Consider the following 25,333-nt stretch of genomic DNA (forward strand, 5'->3'; position numbering starts at 1 on the left):
AAGAAAACAATTCAAAGCTCATTAATTTAAAAGTAATACTCATTTTCTATGGTACAATATGAACATAAAACTGCAAAAGTAAAATCAACCAAATTTAGATTCATTTCTTGTCCCCCAAAAAAAGAAAAAGAAGAAGAAGAAGAAGAAGAAGATTATTGATTATTTAAAAAACCTACTTCCATTATTGCATATATCCATTCCTATAATTAATGCCATTAATTACATTCAATGGTTCTGATCCCAAAAACAACCAAAAAAGAATGCATGGTTGTAATTTGCTTGGTAACATATATAGGTATCATAACATCACACATTAGACTATTGATATGACCTGATATTGATATGGCTGCTACTAGAAAAATAATATTCATTTATTTATTGTAATGTTTTTTTTTTTTAATATAATGTCTCATCCTTAACCAAGATTTAATTTACTCGTTCATTATCTTCGATTCTCTACCATTAACAAAGAGTTTTAGAAGTTCAATGGATATAAGTGATTTGATTGTACCTTTCGAAATAGGATTAGTCCTAAATTTGGATTTGTTAATGAATAAGGATAGAGATGAAAAGTAAAATTTTAAAGTATAAAAATCAAAAAATAATTGAAATTTAAACGTACGTATTAAAATTATTACTTATGCATAATATTGTTATTTGGGTTAGTTTTATATTAATTATGTATTTACTGCTAAAAGAAAAATTATATATCTTTCAAGATAAAGCCATATGACCCCACATAAACATGGAATCCAAATGGAAGATGCTCCAAATTAACATATTTGTGTGATTGTTTGCGTTATAGGTTATTTTCCTTGTAAACTTTATAAAAGAAATTGTTCTTTTGTCTCTTTTAATTTGTTTGTTTGGTGAGGATATCTTTTAGCCCTTTCTCATATATCATGACATGTTCAAATAAATACATTGTTTGAGAAACATGTTAGGAATAGATTTGGACTTCAAAAAAAATCGAGCTCTAATGAGACAAAAGGTGAAGCACAAGATTGAAATACCTGACCCAAGGCCTAAATAGACCTTGGGTTAGAAGTGCCATGGGTCGAGGCCATGAGGAGTTGTCCTCGACCTCGGTGTAAAATATGACCAAGGCTGTCCTTCAATTCAAAAAAAAGTAATCTGCACGTTCATAGTCTAAGTTCAAATAGGAGAAGAAAAACTCTAGATAGCTCTCCCTATGTGTATAACATTTTATCTTTAGAAAAAATTGGTCTATTTTAATACTCAAACTCTTAGCTTGCTACATTTATACACTTTCGAACTTAAGCATCGAAGTCTATGTGACAAGCAAAACACTGATATGCAAATCATCATACTTGGTACATCACGTTTTTTATTAAATTACAAATTTATCGTTGTTATCACTTGAAGATCAAATACATTTTTCCAATTTTGAATTTTGCATCAACATAATGTATTTATGATTACTTTGCATATTAGTGTCAATAACCTTAAAATTATATATATAAGCTTAAGGAAGAGGATTGAAATTTAATTGTCTCATATTCAAGTGCTTATACTTTAGTATATTTATTTAAAGAAAAAACTAAAGGCCTCCAAGTTGTTATATTATATATCATTATTGGAAGTAATGTTTACAAATATAATTTTTTAAAAGAAGAAAATTAAAACAGATTGCACATTTGATAACATTTTGATTATTTGTTTTTTATTTTTGAAAATTGTATTTATTTTCTCACACCATGACTTTCATTCTTCCTAAGTAAGCATTTTAAAAAAATTTAGTCTATCATTTTTTATGTTAAATTACAAATTTAGTTCCTCGTATTTTGAGGAAATTAGAATTTAGTTTATATGATTTATAATTAGATTTTAGTACCTATGGTTCAATAAAATCCTTTTAAATAGTCCACATGATAAAGGTTATTTATGAGGAGTTATCAAACCATATGAACTATTTATGAGGTTTTATTAAATAACAATGACCAAATTCTAACTTTACCATAGGGATTAAATTCTAAGTTTTTCTTTATCGTAGGTAACAAATTTGTAACTTTTTCTTTTTTTCTAAAAAAACCCTGGCTCGAATTTAGAAAAAGAAAGAACTCTTACAAAATAAAGAACAAAACAAAGAAAATAATAAGTAGAAACAACAAAGATCATAAACAAAAGGTAAAATATAAAATAGTCGGATACTCTCATCTAAATTTTTCTTATACATTTAGGAAAAAGGAATTGAATTTTTATTTTCGTTCTAAACTCATTTTTAACTTTTTAACTTTCTATCTTCACTCCATTGAACTCCAAGAACTTCAATAATTTTGTGATACACACAAGGACACATATCAAATTATAATGATATAAAATAGTTAGGGACCGAGTATTGTTTTCTGGAAATCGGTTATTCAATTCTTTTATCTATCAGAAAAATCCTTCTATAATTTCATTTAGAGATTCATATGATGATGAATTTAGTAAACTAAAAGAAAGTAAACAAACAATCAACTTGGAGAAAGACTAAGCTAAAAATGTTCTAACGTATCGACTTCACTCAATACATTTATGGAATCCACGAATTATTCGTTAGATCAATTAACTCACTAATATAGGCATAGAATTTTAATGTTCATATATCCTCTCTCAAGCTCAACCATTTCTAACGCATAATTACTAACCTAAATCTCTTGCATTTATTAATCTTGCATTGGCTTGTGCATAATCTAATAACAATTTAATATGTAATATCGGGACTAAAATCCTAAAACAGTTAAACATTCAACAAAATAAGCACAAACATATAATTGTTGACAGTATTAATTAAATCAAACTAGTTCAAAGTATAACCTACCACAATCAATGAAATCCATTTACACCATATAACTTAAAAGAAAATCAGCCACTCATGATGATAGAACACAAGGATACAATGTTGTAGATAAATTCAGAAAAGAAATAAAATAAGGGAGAGAAAGGGAGTTATCCATTGATATTTTGTTGTCAGCATTGCGTCAAATATCAAGCTCTCAATCTCTCACCGATCAATCCTAGTATCAAACCCCCTAAAATTCCTCTATATGCCTCTCTCAATCTCTACAAAATCTTTCAATTCAACCTCTAGAATGTTAAATGAAATCTTTTTAACTCGAAAAATCATGGTAGCATCGTGATGTTAGTTAGTAGTATGGTGATGCTATCCATTGTAGGTCTCAACGTCCTATAGCATCGAGTAACATTATGCGCAAATGGTCTTCGAAGCATGTGACGTCATCTTATTTGTTGCTCTTAAGTTTTTGGTATTGAACAACGCTACATTGAGCATTGCAACATTCTTTGAAATACATTCTTTATCAACTTTTCATCTCTCTTCATGCTTACCTCCTTTTGGCTCTTTTCTTACGCAAATCATTTTAATTCTTTAATTCTTGTCCAAATACTTAGTTCCTACAAAATCACTTAAGAAAAGTATCAAAACACAATCGTTGAACAAAACTAAATAAACCCTAAGTCCAAAAATTCACTTTTCAAGTATTTTTCACTTTGTAATATTAAAACCTTATGATATAAAATTACTCGTTTTGTGCGTATTTGAAAATTAATTTTTATAAAACAGTCCCTCATGGAACATCAACATCTACATGGCCCTTCGCAAAAATAAACAAATAAGCCACATAGCATCATGTCAATTCACGAATATATTATGACACGTGTGTGCTAACTATTGGTCGAAAGAAATTAAATGTAAGATATTACAAAGGCACACAAACTAAAATAAAGTAATGGTTAAAATATTAATATGGGGGTAGTCTTTTGAAAGAAACAAGGAATTGAGGCGATCAATTTTGAGACAAAACTCTTTTCACTCATTTAAGCACGTATCATCTAGCTTAACTCGTTCAAGTCTTATTTATAGGACCTTGCTAAAATAATCCTCATTAAATAATATATATTTTAACATTTAATATTAAGATATATACATATTTAAACTATTTCAATTTCATTCAAACGCAGCCTTGTTCACTGGAAAAGCATAAGATCCTTGATTGAAAGAACTATCACGATCGGATCAACTAGATGTCCTATGCTTTCAGATCAAATCATCCATTGGTGGCCCAAAAATTATTCTATAATATATATTTTCTTATTTGAATCTCATTCAAATTTATTTCTTTAATGTATTTTAATATATTAACAATTTTTGTTTGATATATTAATGCATCAAATACAATAAAGAATATTTATTTTAAATGGTAAAACTGCTGAAAATATTTATAAATAATAACAAAATATCACAGTCTATCTACGAAAAACCATGATAGACCATGATAGACTATTATAGATAGAAACAAATAGTAGTCTATCGCGGTCTATCACATTTTATTGTAGATAGACGGTGAGATTTTGCTATATTTGTAAATATTTTGGTTCATTTTCCTATATTTGAAAACAACCCTACAATAAATTTGTTTTCTCTCATTAAATATATCACATATATTAAATATTAACTTGGAGGTTTCAAATTTTTTCCAACAAAATTGATCTTTAATTGTTCGTATGAGTTGGCAGGGGGCCTCATGGATCTACAAGTAATAAGCTCGAATGATACATATGAATTATCAAACTCTCTAATTAATTAATTTTCATTCATTAACTATAGGTCACACCACTATAGACCTAGAGTTCCACTCTTATGTACCGTATGACAAGTTGTGCCCATGGATCTAATCATTATATGCAAGTCGATCATTCATGAGTTGTTCGCAATTACAGTTGCATCAAAAGTTTATCTTACTGTATAATTAGAACTTGCACCTTTAGTAATGATCCTCTAATGAGCATTTTGTTTATGATCCAACAATAATTCGAGTCTTTCTCAAGACAATGAAAAGGTGGGGTCCCATTGCTGAAGTCTCGAAATGAACACTTAAGGAATTTATACTCATCTACTTTTCCTATATAAGAATGAGGGAATTTAAAGATTATGTTCCTAGCTCCCTAATTGATAAGTCCCCAAAACGATAAGCTTATTGGATTGGCTAATAAATCATTTTCACCCATACAAATCAAAGGACGAATTCTCATAGGCAGGTGTTCATAATTCATTCAAGATTAAAGACTAAGTTACACATGATTATCATAAGTTACATATGATTATCATGTGTAATAATAATATTTTCAATTAACATATATATTAAGAGAGCTTAAATATTTCGTGGTAGAGTCTTATACAAACTCATTGTAAAGGATAGACCTACTCACTCACTTGTCTTCACGTTAATTATTTGAATCAAATCATTTATAACCATTAAAAAGTAGATCGTATCGATAATGTTACTAAGTTAAGGTGCCCAACCTTGTCCTATATAGATCCTTTAGGTTATTTCTTCAACATGATCTACTCGTATGTCAACTACATATTGTTAAAAATCACACTAAAAACCTTAGATTTTTACCTAATAGATAATATAAAAAATGGTAAATAAAACAATTAAATAGATAATAAATATTAATTACGAGCTTCAGGACTCAAATCCCAACAATCTATTAGCATTTTTTATATAAATTTGGAGACATTTACATTTTGTATTTTCTTGTATGAAAATAAATTATTATAATTACTTAGCCAATTTTGACAAAAGTTAATTTTGAGGAACTAAGGCTTAGTTTTGGATTGTTGTCGCTTTTAAAATAATTAATTGATACTACGTGCATTGTAAAGATAACTTATTTACAAAAGTTAATAATACAACTTTATTGTATGTATAAGAGAATTTTGTTTTCTAAATAAGCCATGAAAAACGTTGATGAAAATTTTGGAAGTTAGGTGGGGAGAAATAATAATTATTTTATATTAGGGACAATTGCAAATATAGACATTAGACTCCAAAGTATTAGCAAATATAACCTAATGTAAAAAAATTGTAAATATGGCCAAATTTAAATAGTCTATCAGTGATGGACCATATCACTAGTAAGAGTCTATGGACTTGTCTATATTTGCAATTTTTTTAAAATGATGTTATATATTTGATTATTATTTCTAAAAATGCTACCAATTACAATTACCCTTTATATTACCTATTACTAATTCAATTTAAAATATATTAACAAAAGAATATATAAATTAAATTAGTATAAAAAATATATAAACTAACATATTTTGTGCTATTCTTTTTTGAAATATTGTGTTAATCACCCATTAGTAAAATAATATATTCTTTTGGGATGATTTGATTATTTTATTAATTTTTGAACTTTAATCTAAATACAATTGTTATTTTTTCTTTAAAAAAAAAGTTAGTGCACACTTAGTAAAAACCATGTATTTTTTATTTTGATCTCAAGATTTAATTATATGCTTAATTTTACTCTTTAATTTTAGCCAAAATATTTTTTAATATGTGATAATCTTCTCTTAATTCAATCTAAAAATATTTCTTATTTTGATTTGGATGATTTGGTTATAATTATATATTTTAGATTACATGATAATCTATGATTTATACTGTTAGATTCAAACTTTAATTTAAACAATAATAATATGAATAATATTAAATTTTGAAACTATCTTCCTTTAGTTTAGAAAAATTATTTTTATTTTGATTCAGATGATTCAATTATCCTTTAAATTTCAAATTTTAATTTTAAAAAATATTAAATATTTATTATTTGCATATTTTTTCAATGGTTCCCTAATTTTAAATTTTATTTTAAACCAGTATACCTTAGACAAATTAAAAAAAATGTGTAACCACTCCTTGACCTACAAAATAGGAATAAGTAAAAAAGAAAAAATAATGTTGATATATGAAATAGAAAAATTATGGACAATGTCTACTCAAAAAAATTTTGAAGGTTAAAACAATAAGGAAAAATACAAAATGTTGGAATGATGTTTTTTTTTTTTTTTTTTAATACTCGAATGCAAAATATACTCATTTAACGTGATAGACTATTTATTTCAAATGACAAAATTGTTGAAATTACTTATATATAATAGAAAAATATCACAGTCCACTTGTGATAGATTGTGATAAACTACTATTTATGTCTATCATGATATATAAAAACAGAGAGTAGTTTATCGCGATCTATTAAAGTGAAATTTGATTATATGCATTTTAGTTCATTTTTCTATATTTGAAAACAACCCAAAAAATTGTATCCACTTTGTGTTGTGAATAAGTAATTTAATTTTAACGTCATATAATAACTAAATATTTTTTAAATAAATAATAATCACACATTTTCATTTGCTATGGAATCCTATTAATGTATCCTTTCACATAAAAATTAAAATTCAAATAGACATGTCCCTTACATATAGTACACAACCCTTCGCATAAGAACTAAATATTTTTTAAGAAATAAATACAAGCTTTCCTATTTTCTTTGGCTCCATCTCTATTTTAAAAATGTTATGATATAAAGAATTGTAAAATGATAATTAAAGTTTTTGTTATTTGTACCAAAATATTGAATCATGTCAAAGTGAAGTGATTGTTATCTTTATATTTAAAATTTGATTTATTATTATCCATTAGCCGTTATATTTGAGGGAAAAAAAATCAGATTTGCATAGTTGAAATTTAAATTTTGATACAATTTGATTATTAGATTTATTTTCATTCACCAATAAATATTTAGGTTATTCTCAAATTTAAATTCGGATTTCGTAGGAAATTTAGTTTCATTTTCTTTATTTTTTAAAATTCCTTTTTTTAAGGAGACAAATTACAAGAAGCAAAAATAAAACAAGAATTTGGTCCATAGATAAGAAATGAAAGTGAAGTTTGAATGAGGAAAATGGGTGAAGAACACGTGAGAAAGTAAAGGATAAAGTTTAGGAAGGAGTGTTATTAACAGGGACGATTATTTTGGAATAAAAAATATAGCTGTAGAATTCAATCGAAGAGCAACAACACTTTTGAATCTTCCATTTGTAGGAAATTGTATAAAGTGTGTTTCTTTTCAACCATAATAAAGATTTACAAACTTTATTATTTTAAAATTTAAATGTTGAGCATGTAATTTTTGTTAGTACTCGAAATTTTATATTATTATTATTTTATTAGTTTTGATTAGATATTTGATTATATTTTTATAGTTTAATTTTATCATAATCTTAGATATTTTGTTTTAATCAAAATTTTTACCCTTTTTCATGTGTTTGAATTCAACATGTTCATTCATTTTATTAGGAGAACTACCCATGAAAACTACACAATGAGCAAATATCAAATTTGATAGATTCAAAAGATCCAAACACAAAGGTATTAGAATCATATATATCTCTAATCTTGAATTACACAAGCATAACTAGTTCTTGAGTTAGTTGATGATTTATATTGTTTTTCCATCACCTTTTAATTTCTTATAAAAAAATTTACAGTTTATACTACTTCCATCAAAAGTATAATGATTCAAAATTTATGTTACCGCCAAAATTTATGTTCCAAGTGTTTCAAAGATCCTCAAACACTTACAATTCATTTTTATATTTGTTGTGAATTAACATAAAATATAATATATATATATATATATATATATATATATTAGTCTAGGTTATTAACTATTTTATTATTTTAATTTTTATGTTAGATATTTCTTATTTAAAATTAATAAAATTTATATTAATTTGTTATTGGAAATCTTTAGTCATGTACATTGCATGTCTTTTATAACTAGTTATATTAAAAAGTGAAAAATGAGATAAAAACATGACATCTTAATAAATAACATTAATAAATAATACTGAAAAAAGTTTGTAAATATTATAGATTAATAATAAATGAAGTAATAAAAATTAATCACAATTAATAGTCAATTAATTATAAATAATCAATAATGATCATATGTTCATTGAATGATCAAATTAATATTAATTTCAATAAATAATTACTTAACTATAAAAAAGATAATCAGGAAGCAATTATTACTATTGAAAAATGAATTTATGTACTAATTAATTTTATTAATCATAGTTTACTAATTAAATATAAAATTCTTATAAATAGAAAAATTCCAAAATATTTATACTTTATAGCAAAAAATTCAAACACTTTTGGAACTTTTTACTATAAAATGTAAATATTTTTAAATATTTTTTTTATATGTAAAAAGACCCCTTTAAGATATTGTTAGCCAATTAATTAATAATTTATTTAAAAAGGTAATTACATTCATTTAATAAATTTTTATTGAAAAAATAAGTTAAGTAAATACTTTAATAGATTATTATTCATTTATTATAATAAATATTTATATTAATTTTGTTATATTAATATTAATATTAATTAATTAATTAATTAATTAAATATATTCAAAATGAAATTATATATAAAATGGAAAACAAATGAAGATGGAAAACAGAAAACTCACGGTTTTGGAAGGGAAAAGAAAACCATTGTCTATAGAAAATGAAGATGCATGGGAATAACTTATTCCCAGGCAAAGTGTTAATAACTATTAAAGAAACATGAGTTTTAGATGTTTGTGAAAATTTCCATACAGAAAATTCTTAAACCAAACGACCCCTAAAATTGCTATCGATGAGCTTTTACACGTTAATTAACATTTAAAAAGTGATTCGGGTAGATTATTAGTAATTTGATCTACCAAACAATATAGGTGGCTAAGATTTTCCCACAACCACTTTTATTTTTAATGTTGATGCCCAAAATTCGAACAGCGTAAAACGAACTCAAATATCACATGTCAAAAATTGTAAATTTATAATTCGGAGAAGAACATGACCTGCAAAATAAGAAAATTGGTGTGATGTTTGCCACACAGACTCCAATGCTTAAGTCAGAAAGTAATTAAGTGCAACAAGTTGAGGGTTTGAGTGTTAGAATGGACTTACCTCTTCCTGGAGCTATCATCATGTATTTATAGGTGTAGTTGACCTTAGTCCTTCCTATAAGATTTCAAAGTCGTATTGGGATTATCTTTTTTCTCATTTGGTTGGGCATCCAAGGGGTATGTCCCATTTGGCATTTAGGGTCAATCTCATCCAAGGTAAATGTCAAAGCACTTTCTCTTAAGCTTGTTTTGGTCCTAGGACGATCTTTTGGGTTGAGACATGCCCCATTAGGTACTTTGTTAGGCTCATGCTCGACCTTGGTCGAGGTTGAACACATTGGCTTGGACCAAGGCCCAAGCCAACCCCCCTTTTTAGGCTTATTCTGGTCTTAGGGTACCACTTTTGGCTCGAATCTTGTTATCTTCTTGACTTTGTCATTTCTGTGTGTTTGCTTGATGTCAATTATGTTTTTGGTTCAAAATCACCCATAAGAGTAAGTATAGGAACTAAAATTAGATATTTAAAAGGAAAGTGACCAAAATTGAATGAACTCCAAAGTATAGGAAACAAAATGATATTTTAACCTAAAATAATTGAGATATGAAAAACAAAATTAAGTGTAAAAATCAAATATGTAGGCGCTGGGATCTCGTCCGCATTCTTTGTCATTGTGGGCTCTCGCGGGCTTGACATCTGACTCTTCTTTCAATCTAGTTTCACTCACTTTTTGAGCTGACCTAAATAAGAGATTCTCGCACTGAGTATAATGTTGAGTCTACAAAACTTCAATACCTAGGTTAGTTCCTTTTTGGAGATTATTGTGTTGAACTAAATAAGAGATCCTCGTACTGAAAGTGTATAGTTTAACTAAGCACACAAGAAGTAGGGTTAAAGTTCTCTTTTGGAGATTACTTACTCTTCCCTATTGGAGTTGTTGAATAAGGCTATTTATAGGTCATTCCTCTAATATTAACCTTTGATTATGTGTAATGCCGACAATGTTAGGATTCTGGCACTTGAGGTTGTAGAGTGTCAGACTAAGCACAACTTGATTTTTTTTATTGGTATATATTTTACTGACTCGACTAGCCAATCATATCCCAAGACATGACTTTTTCCTTTTGGGTAAATTTTCAATATTATTTCATTAAGTTTTTAAATTTTAAAAATTGTATAATAGATTTTTGAACTTTTAGTTTTGTGTCTAATAGATCTCCTAGACCCTGTTTGATGACCATTTTATTTTTATTTTTAGTTTTTCAAAATTAAGTCTGCTTCCTCCCCATTTCCTACAAGATCTTTTTTAGTTCAAGAGTTGAATTCTTGGCCAAATTCTAAAACCAAAAAATAAGTTTTTAAAAACTATTTTGTTTAGTTTTTCAAAATTTGGCTTGATTTTTTAAACGATTAATAAAAAGTAGATTACAAATGAATAAATTTGGAGGTGTGAAAGTAGTGTCTATAGATTTAATTTAAAAAAAACAAAAACAAAAAATCAAATAGTTACCAAATGGAGTCTAAGATTTTCAAGTTTATATCTAAAAATTTAAATTTCTGGCTTCATTAAACATAAAATATTTATATATTTAATCAATTATTATCAATGTTTTAAAGAATTGAATATATGAATGACTTATTAGATATAAAATAAAAATTCATCAACTTATTGGAGCATAACTTGAAAATTAAAAACTAAACACAAAATAAAAAAATTAAGACCTACATACACGGTAAAAAGTGTAGGGACCATGGGAGTAAATTTGTAATTAAGTCATAAAAACTTACCCTCATTTGGAATATAAAATATATACAATTTATTCACGATTTCGGGAATGTCGATTGGTTGCGGAGACAATTCCGCTGTGACGGCCCCCCGATACGCTGACGCCAACCAAATCTTCACCGGCTCAAATCCCCAAGCTTGAGCCGAGCTGAGCCGAGCCGTTTTAAAAAAGGATGTGTATAAGATTTTTTTTTTTTTTTTTTTAATATTGATTATTAAAAAAAAAGAAGCTTAGAAGAACAGGGAATAGCCGGTGAGAAGAAATTTGCATTTGCATCGCAATTTAGAGTTCATTTCATTTGCGATTTGCGTAGCCAAACTCCAGCATTACCTAACCTCAGTCAAATTGTAACCCAAGTTTGATTTATTTAAAGAGAGAGAAAGTGTGAAAGCCTACCTGGGTTGTGAATTTGCTTCACTCGTCTTCCCCATTTCTCTTCTTTTTTCCGTTTCTTCTTGTTTTTATTTCCTTAATTTGATTCCTCTTTTCTTCTGGGTTTCTGCTTATAAGCTTCCTATTTTGGAGTTGAGGGATTTTAAATGGGTTTCTCTGAGGGAGAAGAAATGTTGAACAACAATGATGATGAATCGGGGAAAAGAAAGTGTTTGTACAGTCATTGTGAACAACACTGTACAAATTGTTCTTCTTTTTCTTTCATTACACAATGGACTTTTGCCTTCATTGCTTCCTTCCACTGATATCATATTCCAAATTTCTTCTCATTAAAATAAACAACAATCAAAACTAACCCATCATCATCATCATCATCATCATCATCATCATCATATTCTAAGTTTTCTGTGTGTTTAATTTTGTGCTGATTCTCAATCATGAAGAGACCAGCAGTCGGCTCAGATTCCTTGGGTGCACTTATCTCCATTTGCCCATCTTCAGGTTTAAATTTTCTTTTCAAACAGCAAAGCAAATCAAAAACCAATTTCCTTTTCCACTCCTTTTTTGTTTTTGTACTTGTAATTTTTTGACATACCCATGTGGGTTTCTTTTTCTCTGTCTCCTCCTACTTTTAAACTTCAGTTCACAATGGAATGGTCGATCAATCAATCAATCAGCCTTTTTCCTTTCTGGGTTTTGCAAGATTCCATTTATTTTTCAGTAATCCTTTTCCAATTTTGTGTACAGATCATGAACAGAGTCCAAGAAACAAGAACAGTAACCATGTTTACGCCACAGAATTCCAGTCTATGCTGGATGGGTTTGATGAAGAAGGGTGCGTTGAAGAATCAGGGCATGTTTCAGAGAAGAAAAGACGACTTAGTGTGGAGCAAGTGAAGGCTCTAGAGAAGAATTTTGAAGTTGAAAACAAGCTCGAACCAGAGAGGAAAGTGAAGCTTGCTCGAGAACTTGGATTACAGCCTCGACAAGTTGCTGTTTGGTTTCAAAATCGTCGAGCCAGATGGAAAACTAAGCAATTAGAAAGAGACTATGGCGTTCTCAAAACTAATTATGAGAATCTCAAACTTAGTTTTGAAACTCTCCAAAATGATAATCAAACTCTCCTCAAACAGGTAAAATTACAAACCCCAAACGAAACCCCCTTTTGTTTTCTTTTCGAGTATGAGAAATTTGGTGATAATGGAGACTGTAAAATTGTGTTTGCAGATTCGGGAACTGAAAACAAAGCTTCAAGAAGATAACTCAGAGAGTAATCTTTCGGTGGAGGAAGAAATGGTGGTGGCGGCTAATTCTGAAAATGCTCCGATCGAACAAACTAAGCCGGAAATTGGGGGGGATCAGTTCTCTGTTCCGCCGGCGAGTGAGTCCCAAGACTTTAATTACGAGAGCTTCAACAGCAATGGCGGAGAAGGGGAAGAGGCACCAATGGAAGAAGCGACATTGTTCCCCGATTTCAAAGATGGATCATCCGATAGCGATTCGAGCGCGATTTTAAACGAAGATTACAGTCCAACAGCGGGGATTTCTTCACCCGGAGTGCTGCAGAATCACCAGCAGTACCATTTAATGACTGGAGCGTTATCTCCGCCGCCCTCCGCCGCCGTGAAACTCAATTACTTGCAGTTTCAGAAGGGGTATCAACAACAAACCCAGATGTTTCCAAAAATGGAGGAGCATAATTTCTTCAGCGGAGAGGAGACTTGTAACTTCTTTTCCGATGAGCAAGCTCCAACTTTGCACTGGTGGAGCTAAATCCATGGCGGTATAAAGGCGGAATTTCAGAGAATAAAAAGGGAAAGTAGATTTTGAAAATTTGGGTGTGTAAGTTAATTCTGAAGATGGATGGAATGGAGTGAAGGAAGAAGATGAAGTGAATTGAGGAGACTAATGGAGAAATTGAGGTGGGATTCTCCATGAAAATAATTTGGGCTATTTTTTTTCCTCTTTGCCTTTGATTCTTCCATGAGTTCATGAGGGGATCGAAACTGAAATCCAAGTTGTAAAAATTAAAACCAGAAAAAAAAAAACAGAGAAGATCAAATAGGTGTTAGAAAAAAAATCATGTAATGGAGAAATAATTATAATATTCGCTCTTTTGCCGTTGTTCAAACAAAACTTTACAACTTCCATTCAACTTTATTTGGACTTCAAATTGAGAAGAAAAGGATTAGTTTTAGGTTTCATATTTAAGTTTAATTATCAATTTAGTCTCTAATCTTAAAAAAAATAAAATAAAATAAAAAATAATAAAAAAGGTCTCGTTTTATAATCTTTTTGTTTTTTGTTTTTTTTTTCAAAATTAAGCTTATGTTTTTTCAATTTTTTATAATGAATTGTATCTTTTTGTTAAATTTTTAGTCAAATTTCAAAAATAAAAATAAAATATTTTAAAGCTACTATTTTTGTTTTCAAATTTTGGCTTAGTTTTTTTAAATTATTGGTAAAAGACAGATAACACATGAAGAAATTTGAAGGTAGAAATAGTATCTATAGACTTAATTTTCAAAAACAAGAAATAAAAAACGAAATAGTTATCAAATGGGGTTTAATTAATCTCCAAACTCTTAATTTAATGTTAATGGAATTAAATAATTATCATTGGAGAATAATACAAAAAAAAAAAAAAAAAACCAAATATATAAAATAATGGTTAATTGATGAGAGTATTTCAAATACGCGTTAAATTCACGTAGATATAGCTTTTCTTTCTTTTAAAGTCGACATGAGTAGATATTTGACTATCAAACTTTTTAGTCAATTGTATATGTTGTCCTTGGAACTATATTGAACTTGGCATATATATAGCTCATGTTGATACTAAAATTTAAACAGGGTCAAAGTACTTTGCCTTCACGTGTCAACAATGATAAATTTGTTGGATCGGAAAAAAGAGTAGCCTACAAAATAAGAAGACTTGCATATTGGTGTGGTGCTCGCCACACAAGCTTTAATGCTTAAGTCAGAGAGAAAAGTACAACAAGTTAAGAGTTTATGAGTGGATAATGGATTTACTTTCCCTAAGGCTATAATAATGTATTTATAGGAGTGGTCGACCTAGGTTGTCTCAATAGAGTTTCAGAATAGCTTTGGGATAATTTTCCATCCACCAGGCTGAGGGGTGTGTCCCATTTTATGTTCAGTCAGGTTAAGGTTGAGGCCAAACACCTTATTTAGTCCAATTTTGATCCTAAGGTGATGCTTTGGAACGGGGCACACAAGAGACACGCTCTATTAGTTATTTTGCTAGGCTGGGCCTCGACCTTGGCCATGGTCAAGTACGTTGATTTAGGCCTGACCCAACTAACCCTCTTCCCTAGGACCAAAATGGGTTTGGGGTGCTATTTTTTGGCTCAAACTTTGTTATCTTCTTAGTCTTGTTACTGTTGGGATTGATGTTCTAAATCTCTTTGTTCTCGTAGTTTGTAAACTTGTATAAACAAATTGTTATTAATAAAACAAAAGTTATTTTATTTATGCATTAACTCAATCGAATAAATTAAGATCCAAAGTTATTTTATGTAACTAAAACATGTATGTGGTTGACATACAAGTGGATCATGTCTAAGCAATAACCTAAATGGTATGTAATATATGGATAAGGTTGGGTGCCTTATCCTAGTGACACTATGGATACGACTCACTACGTAATTGTTATAGTTGCTGTAAAGTGTTACAAATGATATGATCTTAATCGTTCATGTGGAGACATGTGAGTGGAGGTATTCTATACAAAGAGTCTATATAAGACCGAACGGTGAAATGATTAATCTCTCTTTATAACACCATTACTTGAAGAGATAAACATTTCAATAGGATGACCATAGGTGATTCAACCTTGATCTTTGAGTAAGTTGTGAACTCTTGTCTATGAGAGAAATTCTTTGATCTATATGGGTGAGAGTGACCAGATTCGTTGACTCAATATGCCTACCATTTTGGAGATTTGTCCGAGTAGGGAGCTGAGAACATAGCTACACAAGATGGAATTCATTCTTTCCCGGTTCTATGATAAGTAGATGAATTGCTTCCCTAGGGACTCATTCTGGGTCTTGAACAATGAGGGCTCTCATTCTCTCACTGGCCAAGAGGAATCTACTTTATAGTTGGACTATAACTAATTATTCATTAGAGGGATCAATGGTACTTAAGAAGTTAGATGTAACTACAGGGGTAAAACGTTACTTTGACTCAACTTTAGTTACAGGCAATTCGTGAAGGGTCAACTTACTATTGATTAGTTATACTCGTGGTTGCATAAATATATACAGTGCGAATAGTGCAACTATCAATCTTTGGTGGAGTGATCAGCAGTTAATGAATATTGGTTAATTAATTAAAAAGTTTAATTAATTGATCTTGTATCATTGCTAGCTCACTAAGGGTAAATCAAGGAATAAATGGTTTTGGTATAATTTGAAATGTTCAAACTATTTAAGAGAAATTTTATATTAATATGATTACTATAAAGTATAATGTCATATTAATACATTATAGGTAATTATGAATTTGATTTATAATTAATACTATGTATAAGGGAATTAATATAATATATATTGATACATTATAGTTAATTATGAATATGATTCATAATTAATAAAAGAGATAAATATTTGGATAAGATTCAAATTAATATAATGTATGTTGATACATTATAATATATAGTTAATTATAAATATGATTTACAATACTATATAATATGTGAATGTGATTTATATAAATACTATAGGATAAAATTTGAATATGATTCAAATGAAATTAAATATTGATATTTAATTGTTAATTAATTAATATTATTAATTTATTATATATGTATATGTTAAATGGGATTTAGAGTATATATGTTAAATTAATAAAAATAATATTAATAATAACTACCTTGTGGGAGTTATTAGGCATTGGAAGAAGGGGGTTATAACTCCCCTTCTCCATATCTCTCATGTTAAAGAAGAAAAAATCTGGAGAAGGAGGATTATTGTTCTATAATAGTTACAGTGAATGAAAAAGGCAACACTCTCCACCTCTCTCAAGAGAATTTACTGTAATTCATTTCCATTCCCAAGAACCAAGGATCCCACAATCTTTTGTTCCTTGTCGGAGAATAACAAGGAAACCTTTTTTCTGGTGCCCTGTTCGTTGGAAAAGAATTTTTGTAAGTTGAGATCGTACAGAGGAGTTGAAGACTATTTGTGACTTGGAGAGGAAATACCATGAAGAGGAGTCTTCAAGGGCAAGTTTCCTCGTGATCATTCTTCCTCTCTTCCCTTCAGTAGATAACATGCTTATAAAAGATTTGTAATGTTTATCCAATTGTTCATTGTGTATGAATTTCTCTGTTTTTTTATGTTGTTCCAAATTGCGTTCACACGCTTCCACACAGGAATTCTATTCCTTTGATTGATACCAGAGGCAGCTTGTGAATTTTGTTTTTCAATTTGAAAAAAAAAATCAAAGAAATGGTGGGTGTTTACTGTATCATGAATGTTTTGGTTTTCAAAATTTGATGTTTTCAAATTTGATTAAAGTTGTAAGTGAAGGAAATCGATCACGAGGATTTCCATGAGCAGTGGAAAGATTATTCCAAATTACAATCATGTATGAACATTACAATTACAGTCATAAACAGAAACACATGGTTATGCATTCATTACAGAAATTATAGCATGATACAATAAATAATCAAGGAGAAATCTACACACATTTGTAGACTCATCTCCACGCTCTTTGATCATGAACGCTTGAACATGGCAACCTCGAACGCTCGTCCAACGCGACTGCTACACAGCATGAACACCGCACACTCAAACTCAGCGATCGCCTAGGTCACGAACACCTCAACAACACAAACGGCCTCCATAGAACCTCGACGGTGTTGAGTTGAATATGACACCACCAAGAAGACTACCTTGGTATTCTCGATGTGAGAATCCAGAGGGTGGGCTCTGTGTGAACTTGGTTTGAGACAGAAGGTAGGGGATATAACAATCGTATAAACGATTGAGCAAGTGGGAGAAGACTGAACCTATCATATAGGTCGATGCCCAATCGTTTAGCAAAAGCTAAGTGATTGTCTAGCAAAAGCTAAGCGATCGTTTAGCTCATCACTTAGCTGCGTATTTGTCACCTACAAACACTACACGATCGTTTAACTCGCTCCAAGTTGTCGCTTAGTAAATCTATTTACTTGAACAACTTCTGTGAGGTTATTTTTGGAGAGAGAGAAACTTGAAAACAATTTTTTAATATTTGTTAAAACTTACTAAAATTAGGAAAACAATTTTCCTTTATTCATGGTTACCATGAAACCACCAATAACCTCCCACTCAAATGGTTATTAGAGAAAAAGATTAATTATCCAATAATTAATATTATTATAATATAAAACAATAACTAACTATACTATATTTATAACCTATAGTTTTAATATTTTATCTCATGAAACATATAAATCATAGCTCTTTTTCTATTCCATGATACTTAATGCAAATCTCATTTACATTAAGCCTCCACTAGATATATCTTATACATCATACTGATCATATCATATATAATCGATGTCAATTTGAACATTTCAAATCAACACCAAGAACCGATCCTTAACTGAATTCATTGAGCTACCAAGGGACCTTATGGACCTGTAGCTCGAAGCTCCAACGGTACATGAATAACTGACTAAAATCTTTAGTCACGGGATCCATCATTCGTTAACTGCCAGACACTTACTAAAGATCGACAGCTAAAGTCTCCTTACCACGATATATATTATTAGTGATCATCTTAACAATCAGAAGTGCGACACCATAGATCGCTCGTAAGTACACATTAGCCAATAACCATTATGCCCTATAGTTTACATCTAACTCCTAAGTACCATTGATCCCTCTAATGAACATAATCATAGTCTACTATGACTGAGTCTTCTCTTCCAAAGAGAATTGTGGCCACTGTGTTCAAGCCCCAGAATCAGCCCTTAAGGGAGTAATCCCTCTACTTATCCCTGCTTCGGGAAAGGAGTGAATTCCATCTTGTGAATTGAGTTCCCAACTCCAAAATCAGACAAGTCCCCAAAAAGGTAGGCATGTTGAGTTGGCAATCTGGTCACTCTCACCCATACTAATCAAAAGGACTGCCCTCAAAGGCAGGAGTTCCCAAAACACTCAAGATTGAGGTTGTGTCACCTATGGTCGTTTAGGTGAGATTTAAATCTCTAGTATCAACGGCGTTATATACTGAGTCTAGTCATCTCGTGGTCCGGTCTTATACAAACTCTTTATATAGGACACCACCACTCGCACGTCTCCACATGAATGGTTAAGATCTACCATTTGTAGTAGTTTACAAAACTTGCAAACCTCGACAAAGCGGGTCGTATCCGTAGTGTCTCTAGGATCAGGTATCCAACCTTAATCCTTATACTATAGACCTATTTAGGTTATCACTTAAGGCATGATTCACTTGTATATCACATATATATACTTAAGTTCACATAAGATAACCATGTAGCTTTGTTTATTGGATATGAGTAAATGCAAGAATGAAATAACAATTATTTGATTCATCAAACAATGTGTATCATTACAAATAACGAGACTTCAGGAGAATTAGGATACCAATCCCAACAGTAAGACCCATTGTTTTGGACGTTTATTTTATGCAATCGAGTTTGTAAGTCCGTGTTTTGAGGCTTCAGCAAGAGTTGCTGAGGAGAGAAGATAAAAATCAGAGCAAAACGAACTCAGAACGAAGTAGGAACATGCGTTCTGTGCTAGAGCATAAAGGCATAACATTACAATGTTGTGCTTTATGTTGCGACACAGAAGGCCCATGTCGCAATGCTCGACAATAGCGTAGCAATGCTAATGTCGAGAATTACAACACTGCGAGGAGCATAGCATTACCCTACGCCAAGTGCTCAGCCCAACGTTTCAATGCTCTACGTGTTACGAGCATGTGCAGTTGGCCGCCAATTCGTGGTTCGATTCTCAGGAGCAGTTTCAACAGTAGTTTTATTTATTTATTTATTTATATTTGTTATTTTAATTAATTAAATTAATATGATATGATTATATTAATTTAACTAATTTTTTAAAGTGCCAAAGTTCAGTCAATTTTTTTGTTGTTTTTTTTTTAATTTTGTATTTGATGTATGATTAAATATTATATGTTTCATAATATATGCCATATAGTTTTAAAATCTCACCTTACGATAAATATTAATCATGCATCATATTTAATATAAATGTTAAATTATATAGTTGCATGATCTTATAAGCATGCACATGCATCATATTTAATATAAATATTATATTATATAATGCATGTTTAATTAAACATATCTATGTATCATACTTTAATATAATTGTTATATATGTACGATGGATCTGGTTTTATTTTCATTAGTGGTTAGTATAAGTGTTATATTATATGATGAAAATGAAATTGCATTGAGCATGACATTACATTTTATACATAAATGTTATATTTAATTAATGTCATTAGATGCATGGGAGTATAAGTTCTAATATTTCATTATTTAATAACTGTAATAAGTTTAATGAATTAGATTAAAATCTATATTTAAGAGTTGCATGCAAACGTAGGTCTTAGTTAATTTTAAATGGTTTAAAATTAATTCACCAAAACTCATTTCTAATATGATTAGAAAGGGGTTAATCTTTTATTTTTCTTTTAATAGGATTAATTGAAAAGAATAAAAGATTAATTTTATAAAATAATTATGTATAAGGAACCTTTGTCTAACGAAGGTTCTATCTAGGATTGGGGTATTTAAGCTGATGAGAAGACACCTTTATCTGAGAATCGATCTGGAAGGTGAATTAGACAAATACTTTATAAGCATGTAATAAATGATTAATTTTATTAAAGTGTTCAATAAACAAGAATCGTATATTGTTAAACTATTCAATATAAGAGTTATGTTGGGCCAATTTAACAATGGACTTAGATAAATTTATTAGCCGACATTACCTAAGTAATAAACACTAGGTTTTAAAATAGTTAGTGGGAGGAAAAAGATATGTATGATATGTTGTTTTTCCATTCACGTTCTCCTTTAAAGTTCACACTATGTGACTCATGCTCAGCCTCGAGGCACCCTTAGAGTGTCCTCCTTCGGATGATATTTGCAGAGTCAATATCAAAGTGGATGGAGAAAATATTTATAGTAAGTAAGAGAAAGATGTTTATAACATGTCTTACGATCTCCTTCATTTGTTTCCATCGAGAGATCATTTTGCATAGCCTTGAGGCACCCTAGGAGTGACCTTTGGATTGTTTGTGCATTTGGTCAATATCAGGGTGAACTTCAGAAATGGATAGGAATTGCTTTAGTTTTTGCCCCAATCGGCTTTTCCCTTCGGTTAGCTAATAACGGGCAGAAATGCATGTTATCATAGTGCTAAGTTCTTAAATAATGTTGGATTGCGTTGATGAAATATGTTAACTTGCGTCCATTAAGCATCAATTTCATAATATTGCGGTCGCATGCGTTCAGCGTATTAGAACTGTTGATTGTTGTATTTTTGTGCAGAATATGCGTTAACGCAATGCAAGAATTGCGATCATAGGAAATCAGTGGTTGAGCACAACTTCACCACAAGGCTTTGCGTTGATCGTGCTTGCAAACATTCGCTCGAGAAGAATCGTCGTAACTTGGTCAACGCAACATGGTGGACGCATCCGGATGAAAGGCTAATTAATCGCGATGGGACAGAAAGCTGATGACAGTCGAATCCGAATTAAGTTGACAGCCGATAACGATCACAAAGTACATTCAGCTTTTTCGGTGACAAATATTCGGTGCATCAATCAAGAATTAAAGTCGTCCCATTTTTACAATCGTAAGAGAGAAGCCACCGTTCACCATGTATGCTCTATAAATACCAAGGGCATTCTTAAGAGAAGGGGTTCACGAGTTCAGGAGCTAGAGATTTCATACTTCAGTTCGCACGCTTTTGTTCTTAGTTTTCTTTCATTTTAAGGCGGACGCGAGGGAGGAAGTTGTGCCAGCAGATCGTTCCAGTAATCTTAGGAAAGTGCCGGAAGCTTCAAGGATAAAGAGAAGTCCGACGCCTGCGGAAGCGGGAACATCTTTAGAATAGAATAGAGAATTCAGTGTAAAAAGCCTCAGTCAGCAAGGAATTACTACCAAGCTCTCTACCTTTAACTTCCATTGGTATTTTGTACTCAACTCATTTATAAGAATGGAATTTCTTTCTCTATATCTATTCACTCTCTGTTATTCACCATGAGTAGCTAAATCAGTTGAATGGGTTGAGAAGCATTTAGCTAGCACAACTAGGGAATCTTCATTTTTTGCGATTATCTTGTTTATGTGTGCTTCATTTGTCCATTAGGGATACTTGGGAGGGTAGTCTAAGGATAGGATCTAGACTTGGGAAGGTCAGGTTAGAATCTAGGCTCGAAAGAACCAGATTAGAACACATAATCGGGAGATAGGAGCTTAGGAATGAGCACTATTTGTTATCAACGCATCGCATGCATCCTAGAGATAGGATATGATTGTATGCGGTCACCTTGCTTTCATGCATTTTGCATCATCGCATAGGACAAGAGTAGAGATTTAGGGATAAGCTCTATGGACACTTTTGCATTCAACACATGCGTCCTAGATTTAGGAGCATCGCATTTACGTTGGAAAATGACTTGCTGTGCATGGTTGCAACATGATCGCGTAGTCTGACGCATTCTTGAGTAACGCTAGCTAAAGATCTTCTCAACTCGTTCATCGCATACTCATTGCATCTATCACACAACTGCCTTTTCTCAAATCCGTCGCCCTTATTTATTTCTTTTTCATCAACGCAAACAACAAACCCAAAAATCTATTTATTTATCCGATTAATGCAAAGTTCTTCATAAAAATTACCAACGCATTCTTTTTTCACAAGTCCCTGTGTTCGACCCTAGACTTACTAGGAAACTTAGAGGAATTTACACTTGGATTTCGCTGGGGAAACTTGAGTGCACAACGCAATTTCATCAATGCATAGCATCCACATTTCCACTTCATAAAACCAAACATCAAGTTTTTGGCGTCGTTGCTGGGGACTTCGGCAAAATAGATTGGTAACGATAATTTTTTTGATTTCTTTGCAGACTCTCATTCTCTTGCGAATTACGACCCGACGATTGAGAGAACAGTTAGAAGGAGATTGAGAGACCGCCAACAACAACCACAGTCAGATAAAGAAGAGATGGCGGAGCAACCTAGAAATGGAGCACCAAATGATAACAATGTCATGGCGAATCCAATTCTTTTGGCAAACGATCGTAATAGACCCATCAGGGACTATGCATCGCCAAACCTCTATGATTTCTCTCTGGGAATCATGAGGCCTACCTTCGACGGAAGCCGATTCAAAATGAAGCCGGTGATGCTGCAGATGATCCAGACCGTAGGCCAATTCGGAGGAAGGCATGGCGAGGACCCGCACGCCCACCTCTGAAGTTTTATTGAAATCTGCAATACTTTTGTGTTCCCGAACATCTTTGCCGAGGAAGTTCGAACGTTGTTCCCATTTTCTCTCTGTGATCAGGCTAGAAAATGGGCTTATTCTCTCGAACCGAGAGAGATCACTTCTTGGGAGCAGGTAGTGGAGAAGTTTATGAAGAAGTATTTTCCACCTACCGAGAACGTCAGACGAAGGAAACTGATTACAAATTTTGAACAAGACATGGATGAATCGCTCAGCGATGCTTGGGCGAGGTTTAAGAGGTTGGTTTAGGACTGTCCACATAGTGGGTTGCTAGAATGCCTTCAAATGGAAATTTTCTATCATGGTTTGAATCCCGCTTCGCAAACCGCTGCCAATGCGGCAGCCGCTAGTGGTTTGCTTGATAAAACATATGATGAGGCGAAGAATATCTTGGATCACATCTCCAAGAACCATGAAGATTGAAGAGAGAGTGACCAGAGATTGAGACTCAAAGACACTGATGCAAATAACGGTGCTATTGCTTCATTACAAAACCAGATGACCGCAATGATGATTTTAATCCAAGGAATTGGGATCAGCAGCCCAACACGGCAAACTGGGCAAATCAACGCAATCAGTCAAAACACCACAAGGTGTGCGACTTGCGGTGATGGGCATGTGATGGAAGATTGCCCGCAAAATCCATAATCTGTATACTTTGTAAAGAATAACCCTTTTTCAAACACCTACGACCCTCGGTGGAGGAACCACCCCAATTTTTCTTGGAAGAATCAACAAAAAAATTTCCAACCTGTGGCGCAAAAAGAAGGGCCACCGGGATTCTTTCCACGCAACAACGGTCAACCGAGAAATCAAGCAAGTAGCTCGCAACGACCACCACAATCCTCTTCTTTGGAGAGCCTATTGAAGCAATACATAGAGAAAAATGAAACCGTGCTTCAAAGTCAGGCTACGTCCATCCACAATCTCGAATTACAGATGAGCCAGATTGCGAATGAGCTGGAAAGTAGACCGTAAGGGTTTCTGCCAAGTTCAACCGAACTTCCACACAACCCGGGGGGATCAGGTAAGAAGCAATGTCAGGTTGTGACATTGCGTAGTGGGAAGACTGTGGAGGGAGAAAAGAAGGAGCTTAGTAGAACAACTTCCATTGTGGCTGAACCTGAGATTGCGGTGACGCAAGAAGAGGAAAGAGAAAAGAAGCAGTAGAACCGGAGGTTGCATCGACCTTAAAGCTAACTGAAATGGGAAACGTGAAAGTTCAGTTACCACCTTTCCCACAGAGACTAAGGAAGAAAAAGAATGAAGAGGTACAGTAGCAACACTTCTTATCTATGTTAAAGCAATTACATGTTAACATTCCTTTCATTGGAGTGATTGAGGAAATGCCTGCCTACGCCAAGTTTCTGAAGGATATGGTAATAAGAAGAGGGGAGCTGAAAAATTTGCCACGGTGGCATTAACGCAAAGTTCCAAATCAATAATTCCACCGAAGATGAGCGATCCTGGGAGCTTTACTATTCCTTGCTCCATAGAAGGATTGTACATCGGGCAAGCTTTGTGTGACTTGAGGGCTTGCATAAATTTGATGCCTTTGTCAATCTTTAGACAGCTAAATATGAGGAAACTTGTGCCCACAACAGTGACTCTCCAACTGGCCGACAGATCTCTGGTTCATCCAAAAGGAAAGGTGAAGGATGTGCTGATAACAATCGACAAATTTATCCAGCCAGCTGACTTCATCATTTTAGACTATGAGGCCGATAAAGATGTGCCCATCATTTTGGGGCATCCTTTTCTATCAACGGGTCGTGCTTAAATTAATGTGTATAAAGGAGAAATCACTTTGAGTATCAATGGACAGAAGCTCAAGTTTAATA

At 31.8% G+C, this 25,333-nt stretch overlaps 1 protein-coding gene and 1 non-coding gene across 2 annotated transcripts; one reads left to right on the forward strand and one right to left on the reverse strand.

The window, feature by feature from the left end:
- The first annotated feature begins 11,943 nt into the window (after positions 1-11,943).
- LOC120091190 (homeobox-leucine zipper protein ATHB-6-like) lies at positions 11,944-14,091 on the forward strand. The gene is made up of 3 exons (XM_039049090.1): positions 11,944-12,456; positions 12,703-13,088; positions 13,183-14,091. The coding sequence occupies exons 1-3, from the start codon at positions 12,393-12,395 to the stop codon at positions 13,726-13,728; spliced, it is 996 nt and encodes a 331-aa protein (XP_038905018.1). The 5' UTR covers positions 11,944-12,392; the 3' UTR covers positions 13,729-14,091.
- Positions 14,092-23,654: 9,563 nt separating this feature from the next.
- LOC120092252 lies at positions 23,655-23,761 on the reverse strand. The gene has a single exon (XR_005485962.1). It is a non-coding gene; the product is annotated as a small nucleolar RNA R71 (small nucleolar RNA).
- Between the last annotated feature and the right edge of the window lie 1,572 nt (positions 23,762-25,333).

This window comes from Benincasa hispida, chromosome 11 (genome assembly GCF_009727055.1).
Source record: "Benincasa hispida cultivar B227 chromosome 11, ASM972705v1, whole genome shotgun sequence".
NCBI lineage: Eukaryota > Viridiplantae > Streptophyta > Magnoliopsida > Cucurbitales > Cucurbitaceae > Benincasa > Benincasa hispida.

Bases quoted from the DNA above. Each gene is read 5' to 3' on its own strand.
- LOC120091190 (XM_039049090.1), top strand. From the start codon at position 12,393: ATGAAGAGACCAGCAGTCGGCTCAGATTCCTTGGGTGCACTTATCTCC. The intron at 12,457-12,702 runs GTTTAAATTTTC...TTTTGTGTACAG, and splicing joins CTCCATTTGCCCATCTTCAG to ATCATGAACAGAGTCCAAGA. The intron at 13,089-13,182 runs GTAAAATTACAA...TTGTGTTTGCAG, and splicing joins ATCAAACTCTCCTCAAACAG to ATTCGGGAACTGAAAACAAA.